Below are 17,686 nucleotides of genomic sequence, written 5' to 3' on the forward strand. Positions count from 1 at the left end.
GTCTCTGCCAAACAGCAAAACGGAATCTATACTGTCAAAATGGGAAAAGTGGAAGCAATTATGAAGCTGGGGAATTCTGGCAGCACACTTAGAATTTGGCACTTGTACTTTGCTGTGAGGAAGAGCGTATGGGCACCAACTATTGCAGCTTGGTCTGCTGCTGTATTGCCTGGAGAATATTTGACCCAGATTAATGACAAAGCTTAGGTGCTTGGTTCAGAATTCTTCTTCTTCTTTTTTATTAAAATTTTTATTGGAGTAAAGTTGATTTGCAATGATGTATTAGTTTCAGGTGTACAGCAAAGTGAATCAGTTATACATATACATATATCCACTCTTTTTTTAGATTCTTTTCCCATATAGGCCACTACAGAGTATTGAGTAGAGTTCCCTGTGCTATACAGCAGGTTTTTAGTAGTTATCTATTTTATATATAGTAGTGTGTATACGTCAATCCCAATCTCCCAATTTATCCCTCCCTCCCCTTATCCCCTGGTAGCCATAAGTTTGTTTTCAACATCCGTGACTCTACTGTTTTGTAAATAAGTTCATTTTTACCCCTTTTATTTTCTTCATTCAAAGTGTTCTGAGAACCTCTATCAATAAAGATTTTGACATGCATTGTTGCTGCAATGCTCTTCCAATTTAATAATGGAAATGACAGCAAACACTTATTATGTGCTTTAAAAAGTCTTAAATCTTTTCAGGTGTTAGCTCATTTAATTTTCACATTGACCCTATGAATCAAGTTGGTCCATGAACAACATGGGGTTGAACTGTGTGGATCCACTTATATGCAGATTTTTTTTCAATAAAAATGTACTACAGTACTACATGACCTGTGGTTGGTTGAATCCACAGATTCAGAACTGAGCAAACAGAGTGAAGACTGTAAGGTTATATGGATTTTTGACTACAAGGGGATGGGTGCCCGGAACCTCCCAGTTGTTCAAGGATCAACTGTACTTTTTTTACCTCCCTTTCAGGGATGAGAAAAAAGAGAAAGTAGGGGAGTTAAGTACCTTGCCTGGGACCACCATACTTCTACCACCATTCTCCAGTGTCCTGGTGTGAAGAATGAAACAGTAGTGTTTAAAGGAAAAATCTCTATTCCTTTCTGTAGGTCCTTAAGGCTCTTTTTTTTTTTTAGTGTTTCTTTGGGGTAAACATTTTGAGACGAGGAGGGGAGAACAGAGATGCATAATTTCCATCAGAAGTGTTAATATAGAGAGGCTAATTTTTATCACTTCTTTGCTTTTCCTCTGCAGCATTATAACTTTATGAATCTGATTTTTGACAACATCATTAGGAGTATTCATGTAGATTTAATGTGAAATGTGGTTGGAACATTTGATTGTTCTCCTTATTTTTGACTGTTAACTTTGTTAAGTGTTTGAACCGTAAAAATTTTCAATATTAAGTAACAAAAAGTGCTTGCATAATACTATTCATTAGGTTTTTTAAATGAGTGTTTTGCTTCCAAACTTTATAATTCATTATTAACCAAAATGTTTCCTATAATCTGTGTGTATGTAATAAAAATGTGGGTAGGGATTCTGGGTGTTTTTTTTCCCCAGCAACTAGAAGTACTCCTGGCATATAATTGGTACTCAGTAAGTATTTCATGAATTGGCATTCATTATGAATGGATGAATGATGATGTTAAACACCTTGAGCTTATTCATATGTATAATTTTGCTTTTTCTCTACTACATTATCAAGGTTCTTACTGATGAAGAAAATCAGTAATAGCACAGGAAGCAGGAGGGAGCTGAGAAATGTGTGCCCTCATCTCAGCATTCCTAGTACTGACCAAGCATAGGGCTCTATAAGTAGTGAGAGAATGAGTGAATGATTGTGCCAACTGAATGACTGAAACTCCTGTCCTTTTAATTATACCTAGTTTGAACATGTCTCAAGTACAGCAACTGCAGTGTTTGGGGAACACATTACCAAAGGCTTAAGGCAGGAATGAGGGACTGTACACTTGGAGACTGAGTGTTACTCATGGACATGGGCTCAGTACTTAGACCTCACAGGCCCAGGGCTCTGTACTCACTGCTCTCTACTTACAGTCCTGACAATGTCACTGCCAAGAGATCACTTTGCCTCTGCTGAAACCAACTCTGTGACTCAGATTTAGTGTAGTCTTTGGTTCCCATGACCTACTGTAGTTTCTCTGCGGTTGGTTCAGCCCACTGACACCTCATCCAACAAGCCTAGGTTTCCTGAGACAAGGCATCCCTTCACATATTTGAGGATAGCTCTCTCATTTCCAGAGCCTACTGTATACCACCACACTACTGGGGGGTATTTGTATCAGTTTTTGTGACATGGTTGACTGCCCCTTCTCTTCCTGATTACTGTTCCCAGAGGTGGTCCTTATTTGTCTGTGTTAATGATACGCTGGGCAGCAATACTAAAGCAGTATTTATTAATGAATAAGTGTTAATCTCAGGAAAGTTCCCACTGACTTGCTCTAGTATTCTGTACTCAGGAAGAATAGATGCTCAGGGACCATTCTTGAAGACTTGATTGATTGACTTATCTATCCTGCAATTTTTATGTTTTCATTCACGTTATGTAGTCCTTCACGTGCATTTCCTCCATATACATGCTTTACATGTTAACTCCTCCTCTCTTCCATTCATGTGTACATCTCCATCAGTACAGCCTATTCCTTCATACTGACTAATGCCCCACCCCCCTCTTCATCATATCCTGCACCTGTTCAGTTCAGTGTGTTTTAGAAAGTCTAAAGTAAATACACTATTTTTAAAAGTTCTCTAATTTTTTTAACAGAAGCTCCATAACCTACTCCCACCTCCCCACATGATGAAACAGGGAAACAGTGCTGCAGGCAGACAGTGACAACAGGACACCAGGAAATGCCCGAGAAGGTCAGCTCTACTTTGACATGATGTTTACAGGAATTTAGACAACACGTAATTGCATTTCTAAGACACATGCAAGTCCATTATATAATTTGTTATTTGGAATATACACAAAAGTTACAATTGATAATTAGATCTCTTTGAATATTAAAATTATTAAATAATGACCATAAATAAGATGATTAGCAATCACATACTAGTTATCACCATATAAATTGTCATATTTCAGTCTGTGTTGTATGTTTAAATTCCATAAAGGGAAATACGTATAATAATATCATGAAATTCAGCAATGTTTTCTTTGTTTGTAAGGCTTTAAAAATATTCTAAGTAACATTTATGGTGTTTTTAAATTGCAAAATTTAACTTCCAAGGTGTCAGAATTAACGAGTTTGTGTTAAAATATCCATGTTTTCTATGAACAAAAGTAGTTTACATTTTGATAAGTTATATTTATTAACTATAGGAAAGTAATGTTTCACCACTAAAAAGCAACAAAATTATATAAATGATATGATTATTAAGAATCAAATATTGAGTTAATGCTCATTTTTTTCTGAATAGTTGATTTGTGGTACATAAGACTCATTCATAATTTAGGGATAGTCGTGCCTACACCATATGTGACCATAAGAAGGACCATTACTTTTAACAGATGTGTATTCCTAAAGTAAAAACATGTAAAATCAAGGCATTCTTTTGTTGCAGTTTTCTGTTTTCCCACCATAAAAGGCTGCCAATAAAGGTTTCATTGGTCTCAGTGTTTTTCTATGTATGAAAGAGTATGGGTTTATTGCTCATTAACCCCCTGATGCTTCTGAAGCAATAATTTAATTTCATTGATTCTATCTATATAGGATAGATTTATTTCCATATTTCTATTTATCATTTGTGTTAGTATGAAACTAAATTTTTCCACATCTAGATAAATCTGAGAGATGCTGTGATCAGTCAACTATTTAATTCGAAGAGCGAATTTATTCTATCTAAAACCAAAAATAAAGGGTGTCTGGACACTGTCAAATATTGGGGATATATTGACATGTTTACAATCACTGTTTTTCTTTAAACAGTTACATGCTTTTCTCATTCATTTGGGAATACTCTATTTGAAGTGAATTCCTCTGAGTAATATTGATTTTGTACTTGAGAGCTTATTAAATAAACTTGCTATATTAGTGTACAGTGAATTCAATAATGTACTTAGTAAACTGTTTTCATTTGTGGAATTGTAGTAATCATACTGTTTTTAACAGTTAGGAGCTGTGCTGTGAATTAAGTCTTTATCTTTACATGCCCTAATTGGAAAATAAGAGGAAATGTTATTTGGAATTAAGCTACACTTGTCTTCTTAATCAAATTCTACTTTAGACATAAGTAAATTAGAAAGTATAGGGCATTATGTAAATGTAAGAATATACTGAAAGGAAAGTAAGGATAAGTTGTTGACTAAATCAGGATAAAGAGATTAAAAAGATCTGTCTATGTCTATATATATATATATTTTTTTGTCCATGTCTATATTGATAGGCCTGATCCATGGAGAAATACTTATAATTTCTTTTTCATTTTCCTTTCCTTCTTTATAAGTAATATGAATTCACCATTTAGCTATCTGACTTATCTAAGATCAGATTATGTGGTGAAAATAATGTAAGACCAGAAATGAAGATTTCTCAAATTCAAATTCTATTTCTAATATTAATTTGCTCGTTAATATTTTGCAAGTCATTTATTTAATCTGAGTTCCCAAGACCTTCAGCTAACTAAATGGACCATAGAATTAAGGATTTAGTTTCATGTATTCTGTTGACATGAGTTGTGCAGAAAAAACAGAGCACTGTAGGCTCAGCATTTTTTCATTGAAATAAAATCTCGATTATCTACATCCAAACAATATCTGTCTCTTTCCAGTGAAGGATTTGCAGCCTTTATACTTCTGGTGTACTTGTCAGACTGTGATAGAACCTCTCAAACTCATAATGTTTCTAGAAAAAATATTCAGTTCTAGTATTTAACTTCTTCAGCAGAGTTTAGTTGATTAAAAATGGTTAATTCACTGTTGAAGCAATTACAAAGTTGACAGTTGACTAGTAAAAATAGTAGTATAAGATTTGCAGTGTCTTTCTATAATAATTGTAGGTGCTTCAGATTTTAAAATATAAGAATTTTTTGCTACGTTGAGCAAAAGAAAAAATCCAACATTTAATGTTGCTGTTGAGTTTAACCACACTCGTAGTTCCTGAGAATTAAAAAAAAAAAAAAAAAAAAATCATAGGTCAATTGAATAGCAGTTGTCACTCAAAATAACTTATTATGCTAGCATACTAATGAAAATTACATGTCCAAATAAAAGGGTGGTAGGATAATTTGGGGGACCGGTGTATCTCAGCAATAGGAAAATTTATCCTAAGGGTCTAATTTAAAATAAAATAAAGTGGTCTTTTTATATCTTTATCATTTTTGTCAAACTAAAAAAAGAAAAATTTGAACTAATCTAGTAGATTATTTAATTAATTAATTCATTCAGCACTTATTGCACATGCATTTTGTACTGGGCACCATGCTAGAAATAAGAGATGTGAAGTTTAGTAAGACACAGTTCTGCCCTTGATATGTTCAGAATGTAGCAGAAAAGTTAGAAAAATAAACAAGATAAGACAAGTGAGTTGGAGGTAAATCAGAGAGAGCATACAAAGTAATAAACTGAGTTTATGAAATAAGGATGAATAGTGACAGTAGAAAGAAGCTAAACTTAATGTGGCTCAAAAACTGAAATAAGTATTAATAGTCATTGGAATTTCTGTAGAAGGAATGCACAGTGAATTGGCAAGCCATGGCAAAGTCTACTGATTTAGTTAGCGAAATGAAAAGAATAGGAGAAATACCTATAAGAACTTTTGCAAGATTGTGCAAATCCAGAAGAAAACACGGAATGAAATTTATCTTAAATTTATTTGTCCCAAAAATGACCTTGAATGTGATAACCGCGAAGAATTATGGAGCACAGTGACAGCAAGGCCAGCGGGTGCGATGGTGAAACAGGAAGGTCAGGTTCATGGTTCTGTTGCAGTTCTCCCCCAGATAAGTGCAATGATTGATAACCTGTGGGGAAGTGTGCTTGTGAGATGGAGTTGCTTGATTTCGTTGTTAAATCAAAACACTGTGGAAATTGTTCTAGGGAAGTATTGTTTACATCCAACCTCAACCGGCAAACAAGTAGTCCTATGATGTAGTTCGGCGAACTTGCTACAATGGCAATGCTGTAGGTGGAAGTTGCCGGAGAGCACTTTTTGGTTATGGTTGTTAGAATGTTATCTGTGAAGGTTCTGTTCATGCAACAGGTGAATTTACATTTCCCCTCTACCTCACTGACTACCTCTCCTTAGTGTTTTTTGCTGAATCCTTCTTGCTTCCTCAGCATCTAAAAGTAGCCCAGATATTTAGTCTGAGTACTTGTGCATACACCCATGCTCACTTGGTCTCTCACTTTGTCTCCCTCCCACCCTCCCTTCCTTGTCCTCTCCCTCCCCACCCCTGACTCCCATGCTGATTTCATCTGGTTCCCATAGCTTTGAACACCAAGTATATGTGAGTGACTCCCAAGTTTTTATCTCCTGCCCTAAACTTTTCCCTGAACCCACTCAACATCTTCATTGGATGTTTAATTGCCATTTCAGATATCGAAAGCAAAACTTAAGAATCAATACTCAGACCCAGAAATTTCTTGTTTAGTTTCTTCTATGTCATTACTTCCTCCATCATCTAACCAGTTGCCTGGGCCAAAACTCTTGGCATCGTTTTTGCTTCCTCCCTTTCATTCACCCCTCACGTCCAGTCTTTCAGAAAGTTTTGTCAAATATGCCTCCAAAATACATTTTAAATCCTTCTTTTCACCATCTCCACTGTGCCCATCTAAGCTATCCTCATCTTTTATTTTTTAAATTAATTTTTATTGGAGTAGAGTTGATTTACAGTGTTGTGTTAGTTTCTGCTGTACAGCGCAGTGAATCACTTATACATATACATATATCTGCTCTTTTTTAGATTTTGTTCCCATATAGGCCATTACAGAGTATGGAGTAGCGTTCCCTGTGCTATACAAGTAGGTCCTTATTAGTTATCTATTTTATATATAGTAATGTGTATATATCAATCCCAATCTCCTAATTTACCCCTCCTCCCCTCCCCCTTGGTAACCATAAGTTTGTTTTCTACATCCGTGACTCTATTTCTGTTTTGTAAATAAGTTCATTTGTACCATTTTTTTAGGTTCCACATATAAGCGATATCATATGATATTTGTCTTTCTCTGTCTGACTTAACTTCACTCAGTATGACAATCTCTAGGTCCATCCATGTTGCTGCAAATGGTATTATTTTGGTTTTTTTTATGGCTGAGTAATATTCCATTGTGTATATCTACATCTTGTTTATCCATTCATCCATCGATGGATATTTAGGTTAATTAGACTGCCTTTACACATATTTCTAACCAGATTCTGCTTCTTCCCTTGCCCTCCTATAATCCGTTTTCCTCAGAGCAGCAAAAGTCAGATATTTGAAATGTGAAAGGTTCAGTGTCCTCTCACATGGAAAACTTTAGCTGCTCCTCATTGCTACTAGAGCTGCTTCAGTCTCTTTACCTTGTGATCCATCCACTGTAATCTCTTCTAACCCCAGAACTCATCTCCTACTGGTCTCCAGTGCCCCTGCCTGGCACTCTCCCATGCAAGCTATCCTTTGGGTTCCTTGGGCTTCCCAAACTCATTTCTTCTTCTGGGCCTTTGCAATTAGCATGCACATAGCTGGCTCTTTCTCTTCTTTTTAGTGTCAGTTCCTGTGTTACCTTTTTCAGAAGTACTTTTGCTGACCACCCAGTCTGGACTCTGGCTGTCCCTGTATGTGCTTCTAAATCCCTCTCATGCACTTAACCCTCCTGACACACCACTATCTTTCATAGTGCTGTCTGTAGTTTTCTTCACAGCACTCACCACTCTGTGATATCTTGTTATGTATTTGCTTCCTTATTTGTTGACTGTTCCTGCCTGTCAAATGTAACTTCCTTAAGGGCAGTGGCCTCATCTGCCCTTTTCATTACTGGGTCCTCAACATCTAGAAAAGTCATGGCACAATAAGTATTGATATGTAGTGAAAGAAAAAAAATTTCTCTCTGCAGATCCATTTGTTCTTCTTTTTACATCCTCAGATGCTTTAAAGAGGTTACCAAGAAATAAAAAAGCTACAGCGAGCTGAAGAAATGTCTTACTCATTACTTTGATACTGTCTTCTGAGAACAAAGCATGAAAAATGTGCATTTCTTAGAAGTTGGCATTCCATATTTTAGCAACTTTTTGCAGTCTTTAAATCTAGTGCTTTTTTCATGGTTTCCTTTTTGCCATTTAAAAGGCCGTATGTCAAAATAGAATTTGATTTATAGAAACTTAATGTTAACACTTTGAAAAGTATGCAGTAGGGAGAAAACAAACAAACAAACAAAAAACACGTACTGTTCACTCACAAACACAACACATTTTATATCTTGGAATTAGGTATTAATGTATGAATGATCCTTACAAAGAAAAATGAAAGGTAACATAAAATAGTGCTTTGACTGCAGAGACATTTTATTATTTTCAACTATTTACAGAATATATCACCATTTGTAAATATACTGTCACTGCAGTTGTTTTAGGATAGGGAAGAAGGAAAAAAGTCCTACTCATCAGACTCCTTACTAAAGAGAAGAAGAGACGTACAAATGTGGAAAGGTTTTATAATAACAAAAGTATCAAGAGTCAACATAAACACGTTGTGATGAATAAACCATACCTGCTGTTTCCTAGATTTTCCTTGGTAGTTTTATGTAATGCTTATTTCCTAGTTTATTCCTAGTAATAAGGATTCTACACGTGTAAGTGAAATGGTTGCCTGGGACACAGTGGAAGGCAGTTAAGTGTGTAATTGTTGGAATATGAATTCTGAGTTTGGAATGCCTGAATTTGAAGCCCAGCTTCACCCCTTAATAAGTGTGTGCTCTGGCATGTTACTAAGTTCTTCTTTTGTAAAATGAGAATTAATGAATAAATACTCACCTTTTGGAATTGTTTTGAGCATTAGGTGAGATGAAACATGTAGAATACAATGTCTGCAGTGTGATAAGCCCCTAATAATGTTAATGAATGTTACTCTATTATCATCTTTACACTTACTCATGCTATCATATATTATTGTCATCTTTCTCATGACTCAGACCTCAAAGACTGTATTGGAATAAGGTTTCATCAGAAGAATAAGAAATAATTACATTAATAGGTTATGGATTGCTTAGATGTCTAGAGCACTTTTTACCTATTTTCCAGTATAGGTAAAATGGTGTTATATAGGGGAAAAGTAGACTCCATTATTTTAATAGTTTGAGTGCTGCATTAAACAAATTTAGTCAGGTTTATATACATCAGAACTTTTCAAAGCCTTTAAAATATTAATGTAGAGCTGTATTTCACTTATATGAAGTTTTTATCTTTTATAAGTATGTACCTAATGTTTGAATAATTAAAAAGTTGAAAATATTGATATGGACTAAGATCTTCCAAGAACAATATAAATTGCACAAGATTTTTAAAAAATTGAGAGTGTTTTCCAGAGGGTCTATTACTCTATCAATTCACAGATAGAGTGATTGATTACAGAGTATGTTCATATGGTTAGCTTAGGGATCCTTTCAGGCATTTAAAGAACCTCATGTATGAACTTGAAAAGCTTGACTTTCTACTATTACATTTACATAAAATGGGCAAGGGAGTTTAAGATGAAACTGAAAGTGAGATATAATTTATACCTTCCTTGTTTTACACATCTTTGAAAGAAGTGTTTCCCTGTGACTTAAAGTAAATCAAATAATATGATTAAAGGAAATGGGTCTGTGTGTAGAACAAATCTGATTGTGCTTCTAGTTGTCTTTTCTGGGAATCTGTCCACTTTAGTCAGATGTTCTGTCTTCTACTAAGAGAGGTAACAAAGCATAGTGGCATGAACTAAACGCTGGAGCTAGGTTGCCTGGTTTGAAGCTCAGCTTTGTACTTTCTAGCTGTGTGACCTTGGTCAAATTACTCAACCTCTCTGTGCCTTGTTATCGCAACTGAAATTGAGGATAATTAATAGATTATTTCATAGGGTTGTTATGAAGATTAAATTCATTACTATTTTTAAATAATTCAGAACTCTTCCTGGTCCATAATATGCACTATATATTGTTAAATAATTAAATTAAGCTATAGAAGCCATTTCATTGCTTTTCTATTTATTTTTTATTCCTTTTCTTCTCATGTGTCTATCATGTGTCACATTCAAGAGAATGTGATAGCAGGAAGAATGGTTTTTCTATGGTAAAAATCTAATTCTGCTACTTTGAATCCAGTGATGTTCTCTATCTAGGAGCAAGAGGTTATTAGAGACTATTCCTCAGTCAATGACTATGTGGTAATGGCCAGACAGTAAAAAAGGTATTTTGCTACCCTCCATATAAAAACTCATGGTGTTTGTGCTTGATAATTAAACTATATGAAGCAAGAATAAGACTTTTATCTCTTAGTTGGAAAATAGATTCAGAAATCTTCTAAATAGTTTATTTTAATAGCATTACTAATCTCTTAAAAAATTATTTAATGATGATTTGGTGCATAGTTAACATCTAGTAAGCACTTTGCTAAGTGTGTTTTGCATCATCTTACCCTCACTTTAAACTTATAAAGGAGCCATTGTCATTATCCCCATTCTACGGTGAAGGAAACCAAGGAAGTTAATGAATGACTTGCCTTACTTAGAATGTACGATTTCGAATTGGTTTACAAACCCAAGGAACCCAACTCCAGAACTCCAGAATCTGTGCTCTGAAACACTTTACAATTCTGTTCTCTCTTCACGTGGAAACTTCAGAACGACGGAGCACCTGGAAAGTCTAAATTTAAGGTTTGTGTATATGAGTACCAATTTCCCCAAGGCTGAGTAAGCACTACATACTGAACTATGATGTCCACTGCAGCATTACTCATAATAGCCAAAAACTGGAAACAATTCAAATGTTCATCAACCGATTATTAGATCAAACATAAACTATTCATGTCATAGAATATTATTCAGCAATAAAAAGTAACCAACTACTGATACATACTACAACAAGCATGAACCTCAAAAACAGTATGCTAAATAAAAGAAGGCAGATAGAAAAGACCACATAGTGTATGATTTTATTTATATGAAATGTCCATAAAAAGCAAATTGACAAACTAACACAACACTGTAAATCAACTATACTCCAATAAAAATTAATTGGAAAAAAAAAAAAAAAGCAACTTGACAGAGCTGGAAAGTAGAGTGTCGGGGTCCTGTGACTAAGGGTTATAATAGGGGTTGACTGCAAAGGAGCATGAGAGGTCTTTTTGGGGTGATGGAAATGTTAAAGCTGGATTACGGCGATGATTGTACAAATCTGTAAATTTACTAAAAATCATTTACTAAAAAAAGAATTCTACACTTAAATGGGTGAACTATTCCTTAATAAAGCTGTTAATAAGAGACAAACAAACTGGATCATGGCCCAGGGATTTAGTGTCTTGGACCGTAGTTTAGTGATGAAGGTAAAGCAGACTGAAAATCAAGTTCAAAAGTTTATAATCCATTGTAATTTTTACATTTATATGCTCTCCCTCCATAATTTAATGAATAAAAGATAAAAAGTCATTTTTTACCTTTAGCATAAAAATAAATTGGCAATAAAATAGGAAGTGTTTAGAATTCTGTACAGACATAATTTCCCTTTGATGTGATAAACCGAGTGGCTGACTTTGGAAATAAATAAGGTTTCTATACTTCATTTAAAGCTTGTCTCTTCAAATGAAAATGTTTAAATGCAATTTTCATCATGGTATTAGATTCATGCATAGAAGAATATCAGCACAGGTAGAGGAAACCTGCTACCTGCATCCTGGATAGGTAATTAATATACTGCTTTATAGTCAACAGCCCAATTTCATTATGTTCTATCCTTAGATTTTTACTTATTTCTACTTTATGAGGAATACAAGTCATTCACTTATTATTTCCCCCATTTTGCAAATAAGGCAACAGAGACATAAAGGGATTAAGTCCAAGTCAGGTAACTTTTATGTGTCTGATATGGGCCTAGTACTCAGTTTTCCTGAACATATGATCCATATGTGATTCTAATACTCTGCACTCCTTGTTTGAAATAGATATTGAATAAGTGCTGATTGATGATTTTTTTAGATCCATAGTAGATATCATAGCTGGGTTCCTAAGCAGTTTCCTTACTATCATCTTGTAAGATTCTCTTAACATCATGTAGTAAGTTGGGACTGCAAGTAATAACAGGTTTAAAATATGACTTGTAACTAATACATTATAATAGTCTTTGATGTGCATTATCAGGCATCTTATAATGAGCAGATGGAGGAAGTATGATCACCCATCACGATACCCATTTAAAAATAATGTTCCTGAGAGCATCATTTTTCATTCCCAGACTTCAAGCTTTGTGGAAAAATTAGGGAAGTGTTAAAGATTATTTAACTGCTGTGCTGGCTTGTCATACATTGAAACAAAAGAAGAGAGACACTGCTGCTTTTACAAAACGTAGAATTGGGCTCTGATGTACCTCCAAGTTATTCCTCCCCAGGAATATTCTGACTGGAACATTTCCTGTTGCTTAAAAGCCTTAGATCTCAGTCCATTTCTTATGGACTCAACAACTTATTGTTAAACACAGATTTGTCAGAAGCTCAGAAATCCATTCTCTTCCTTTTTAGTCCCTCTCTTAAAAGAAAGAAAAAAAAACAGTTAGTGGTTTTTGTTGTTATTTGAAACAATATCTCTTGATCTATTCTTAGTACAATTATATTTCTTAATTATATCACCTTTCTGTTGTCCTGATTCTGCTGGGTATATGTCCTCTTTTAACAGAAATGTGACTTATAATCATTTCTTCAGTTGTTCTGTTATCTTCTTGTGAGTTTATGTTCCTTACACATGAAGATGGATTGTTCCCTGGAAGGCTGAACATCAAGCCTGGATGATTTGTTTTTTATTTGCAGTCCTCCTGTTTTCACTTCATGTTTTTTCGCCTTCAGAAACTGATGTGCTGACACCAAGGGAACAAAGATGGGTATCTTTTTCAGAAAACAGTATGCATGGGAACCATGTAAACATTTCTCTGGTTACCTTTATTTTGCTTTTAATACGGTTGTTTTTTAGATATAAGTGAGACTGAGTGTGGTGGACTTAATGTAAAGCACATGTATTGGCAAGTTTGCAGACACTTGTTAAGACTCTCTGCACATACGTTGAATAATGGATTCTGTTTCTGTTATGTGTTTTTGGCAAAGCCCAGCACTTGTGCCTTTTAAAGTCTAGGAAACATGTAAGTTTATTGGAACTCTTTACCCGCCTAAGGCTGTAAAGGGGAAAGGACTTAAAACACAGGCAAAAGAGATTGTTTTTCTCTAGAATAAAACAGATTTTTATCCTTTCTTGTGTGAAATGGTATCTGTGTCTTTCCAACCAACAGTAAGCATCTTAAAGGCAGGGACGTCTGATTTTCATTGTTGAATTCCCTCAACTTGTTTGAAATACACACTATTTTTCTTGCTCTTTAGAGACTGCATTTACTTTTTAACATGCATTCTTGATTTCTGCAAGTATGCATTTCTAAAATGCAAATTTAACATACCTAGAAGTGTTTCTATAAGCTTCTTGACCAACAAAAGGGTCTTAGAATGTTTTAATTCTGCTCACTACTTTATGGTTCAATATTTTACATTCATTTTGGTTTATATGCCCTAAAGAGGTCATTAGTATAGTTATTCTGTTATACTGGCAATGCTTACTTAGATTTTCTGATGCTTCCCAATATCTTTGCTTAGCATTTCTTCTCAGTCCTTTCTGGGTCAGTATCCATAGTCCTAAAACATGTCCTTTAGTTCTTTAGTTAAGAACAACTAGTAGAAGACGCTGATTATTTTCATTTTGAAAAATATTTGTTTTTTCCTTCATGTTAGATCATTTACTGGGCATAGGATTCTAGGAAAATAGTTATTTCCACTCAGTCTTTTAATAATATTAATCCATTATCTTCTGGTTTCTACTGTTGCAGTTGAAAAGTCTGAAATCAGCTGTCAGCATAACTTAGCATAACTTCTTAGCAGTTAATCTATTTTTTCTCTCTGTTTGCTTTCAAGATCTTCTATGTTCTTTGGTCACTGGCCATTTCATTATGATGACCGCAGACTTGCATTTTATTTTCAAATCACACTCACATCTCATTTTTCCCTTCTATCAGAGGATTCATGTTTTTCATCAATTCTGGAAAATTCTCAGCCATTCTTTCTTTAAATATTAACTTATTCTCATTTTCCTTATTTTCATTCTTCCTGTCTCCTTCCCTCCCTCCCTCTCTGTCTCAGAACTTTTATTAAATGTTCCTTCTTATTCTGTCATCTACATCTCTTAACTTTTTAATATTTTAACAATCTTTACATTTCTCTGTTTTATTTCCTCATGTATTTTTTCTCGTTTTCCTCATTAACTGTTTAATTTGATGTTTAATTTGCCTGTAAGCTTATTTACATTTGTATACAGTATCTTATTCTATGTTTATTTTTTATGCTTTTAGTCACTTTAGACGTGCTTATTTCACAGTTTATCTTTTGTTATTATATTAAGTGCTTGCGTTTCTAATCCTGCTGTCTGTTCTCTGTGTAACTCTCAGTTATAGTGGTTTGTTTCCTTATACATTTTGTCATATTTGATTATAAGTTCATCTAAATCTTTAAAACCTCCTAAGATCTTCTGGCCTCTATTTTTTCCAGATGCTTCTGTGCTATGACTAGCTCACTGCTAGATAGGTGTTTATAATTCCCTGGCTTGGGACAGTCATTTTGTGCAGATTCTATAAATTTGAATCCCAAACCCAGGTAAAGTTTTTTAAAAAGTTATCAAAGAAAACCACTTTGTTTCCCATCACCAGTGGTTTGGGAAAATGTCCTTGTCTTCTAGTTTCAGTAGGTATGTTTGTTTTTTCTTGCCTGCCCCTTCACAGAGATACAGCTCTTCTAGCATCTTGCTTTGATGCAGGTGTCGCTACTCCATTATCTGTGGTCTGTGAGAGTGCCAAGCCCCAAACCCCTTGGTAATGCAGACAGTCACCTTGCACAAGGTTTGTTTCTGTACCAGCTCATTGGCTTACATTTCTGTTTCTGGCACCTGGCTGGTTCCTTTTCTTTTTGAGCAAGTCTAAATATGCGTTTTAGAGAAGTTTCAGGTTTTCTTTCTCTTTTTTTTTTAAACTTAATTTTATTTTTTTATACAGCAGGTCCTTATTAGTCATCCATTTTATACATATTAGTGTATACATGTCAATCCCAATCTCCCAATTCATCCCACCACCACCCCTGTCCCCCCCCCACCTTCCCCCCCCTTGGTGTCCATACGTTTGTTCTCTACATCTGTGTCTCTATTTCTGCCTTGCAAACTGGTTCATCTGTACCATTTTTCTAGATTCCACATGCATGCGTTAATATGTGATATTTGTTTTTCTTTTTCTGACTTACTTCACTCTGTATGACAGTCTCTAGGTCCATCCACATCTCTACAAATGACCCAATTTTGTTCCTTTTTATGGCTGAGTAATATTCCATTATATATATGTACCACATGAAAAGTTTCAGGTTTTCTAATCCATCTAGTCTGGTATATTGTGAGAAAGAGAAGTCTCCCATATCCCTCAGTTGTTTAACTATGTTTTCAGTAATGTTAAGTGTTCACCCACAAATAAACAGCTTTTTAATGTTGGGACTTGACTCATCATAAAGGAGCAAATGATAATAGAATAAGGGATGGTGAAGATTTATTTAAAATATAAACTTTCAGAGGGAATTTACTGGACTCCAAATAGACACAACCTCATCTTTTTATATCACCATAGTAAAATAAGAGCTGATATTTTAAAATGGATGATCCTGGGGCAAATTTAAGAGCCCTAATTTTATATGTACATACATAATAGAAGTCTGGAATACTTTTCTACAGAGCATGAAAAGAAATAGATTGAAAAGAAAGTAATTTACCATTTGAGTATTGCTTTTTTCTGGCTTTTTTTTTCTTATTAGATGAATCTATTTCCTCTGTCTTTATGTCATCCTATATTTTTTACTGCTTTCAACTCTCTCCCACACAGTTTTTAAAAAGATCTCTCTCAAAAGGAACCCTGATTTAGCAGTTTTTTTGTTGGTTTGCTTTGAAATGCGTGTAAAGTAACACATAAAGGCAAAAAACAAAAAAACAAAAAAAACTGAGATTCCGTAATATGTCATCCTCTTTGTCATCAATATTATGTCATCCTCTTTGTTAGAAATTTTAGCCTGATTCATTAATTCTTCTTGAACTCCTCCTCCGATGTTGGCAGGCATCACAGTAACCCTTTTTAAAATATAGGAATGGCATCACAGACAGGTTATTTTACCAAAGTCATTCATGAAGTTATTAGCAATGTGATATTTTCAAACATACGTGTATGCAAAAGCTGTCTAAACAATGTATTTGACCCAATATTTTGTGGGAAAATTCATGACACATAGAGGTTAGAAGAATTTCAATAATGGTAATCAATAAGTAATAACACTGTGAACCAGGCACTGTTCCAAGACTTCCCATTTATTTACTCATTTAATTCTAACAAGTCCATGAAATTCTCTTAAGATGCCATTTAAAGGCAAGGCTGGCTGAGAGGTTAAGCTCCTTCTCAAAGTTATGTACCTAGGAGGTAGTGAAGCTGGGATTAGCAACCAGGTCATCTGCAGTCTGACTCCACAATCTAGCTGTGAACTACTACTCTGAACTGTCTCTTGCTTCCCACACACACACACACACACACACACGCAACCTAGTATACGCACACACCAACAGACACACACATTCTAATACACACATCCCAACACATAAACCCCAAAATATACAGAGCCTATGGTGTAATAGTTATCTTAGAAATATCTCTACCTCTATCTGTCTACCTTTCTATCTCTCTATCTGATTAGGAAGAAATGGGGCAACTCTCTTGCTATTCAGTTTATAATAAAGACCCCCATATAATGGACTATTTGATCAGTGGCAAATGCTTCAATCCTAATGGAAGATGTTGTTTCAGAGGAGCTGAGGCACGTGTTTCATAGCATTGAAGCCAAGATCTTATCAATGCAGTTAAATTCAAGGAGCTCTGAAATCATTATACCTCTTACTTTGTTATTATTGGAAAATAACAGATTTTATTTCAAACTTCAGTATCTAGTGAGTTAATTCAGCATTTGTGCCTTCCACTAACTCAGAACAAGCAAACAAATGATATTTACCATGAGTAAGTAGCTTATTTTTTTGTGCTTAGCCATTTTATACATAATGATTACCTATTAACCAATGTAAGATAATTAATTATGATTTTGGATTCAATTAATTTATTTTTATTATTTTAATATTACTTAAATTTTTTGGTTACTATAGCTATAGTACTTTGTTTCAATCATAACATTGTTAGGAAAGAAACAAACCTTAATTATAATCAGTTTTATATTAAGAAGATTATAAAAATGGAAATAAACTTCTAATGAATAGGAAGAACATTTTGCTTCCTATTATAACGTATCGATGTATATAATATTCTATTTTCTTCTGTAGGTTAACTGACTAGACTAAGATGAGTGAAAAATTATATAGAAAAGCTTTCA

At 34.5% G+C, this 17,686-nt stretch overlaps 1 protein-coding gene across 1 annotated transcript in view; it reads left to right on the top strand.

The window, feature by feature from the left end:
• The window catches only part of PRR16 (proline rich 16), a 174,607-nt gene that overhangs the window by 112,644 nt on the left and 44,277 nt on the right, over positions 1-17,686 (top strand). The window contains 2 exon segments of the mRNA XM_082378422.1: positions 2,803-2,865; positions 2,868-2,900. Coding sequence (XP_082234548.1) covers positions 2,803-2,865; positions 2,868-2,900 — 96 coding nt within the window.

Source organism: Balaenoptera borealis (genome assembly GCF_965194805.1).
Source record: "Balaenoptera borealis genome assembly, chromosome: 2".
NCBI classification, from domain to species: domain Eukaryota; kingdom Metazoa; phylum Chordata; class Mammalia; order Artiodactyla; family Balaenopteridae; genus Balaenoptera; species Balaenoptera borealis.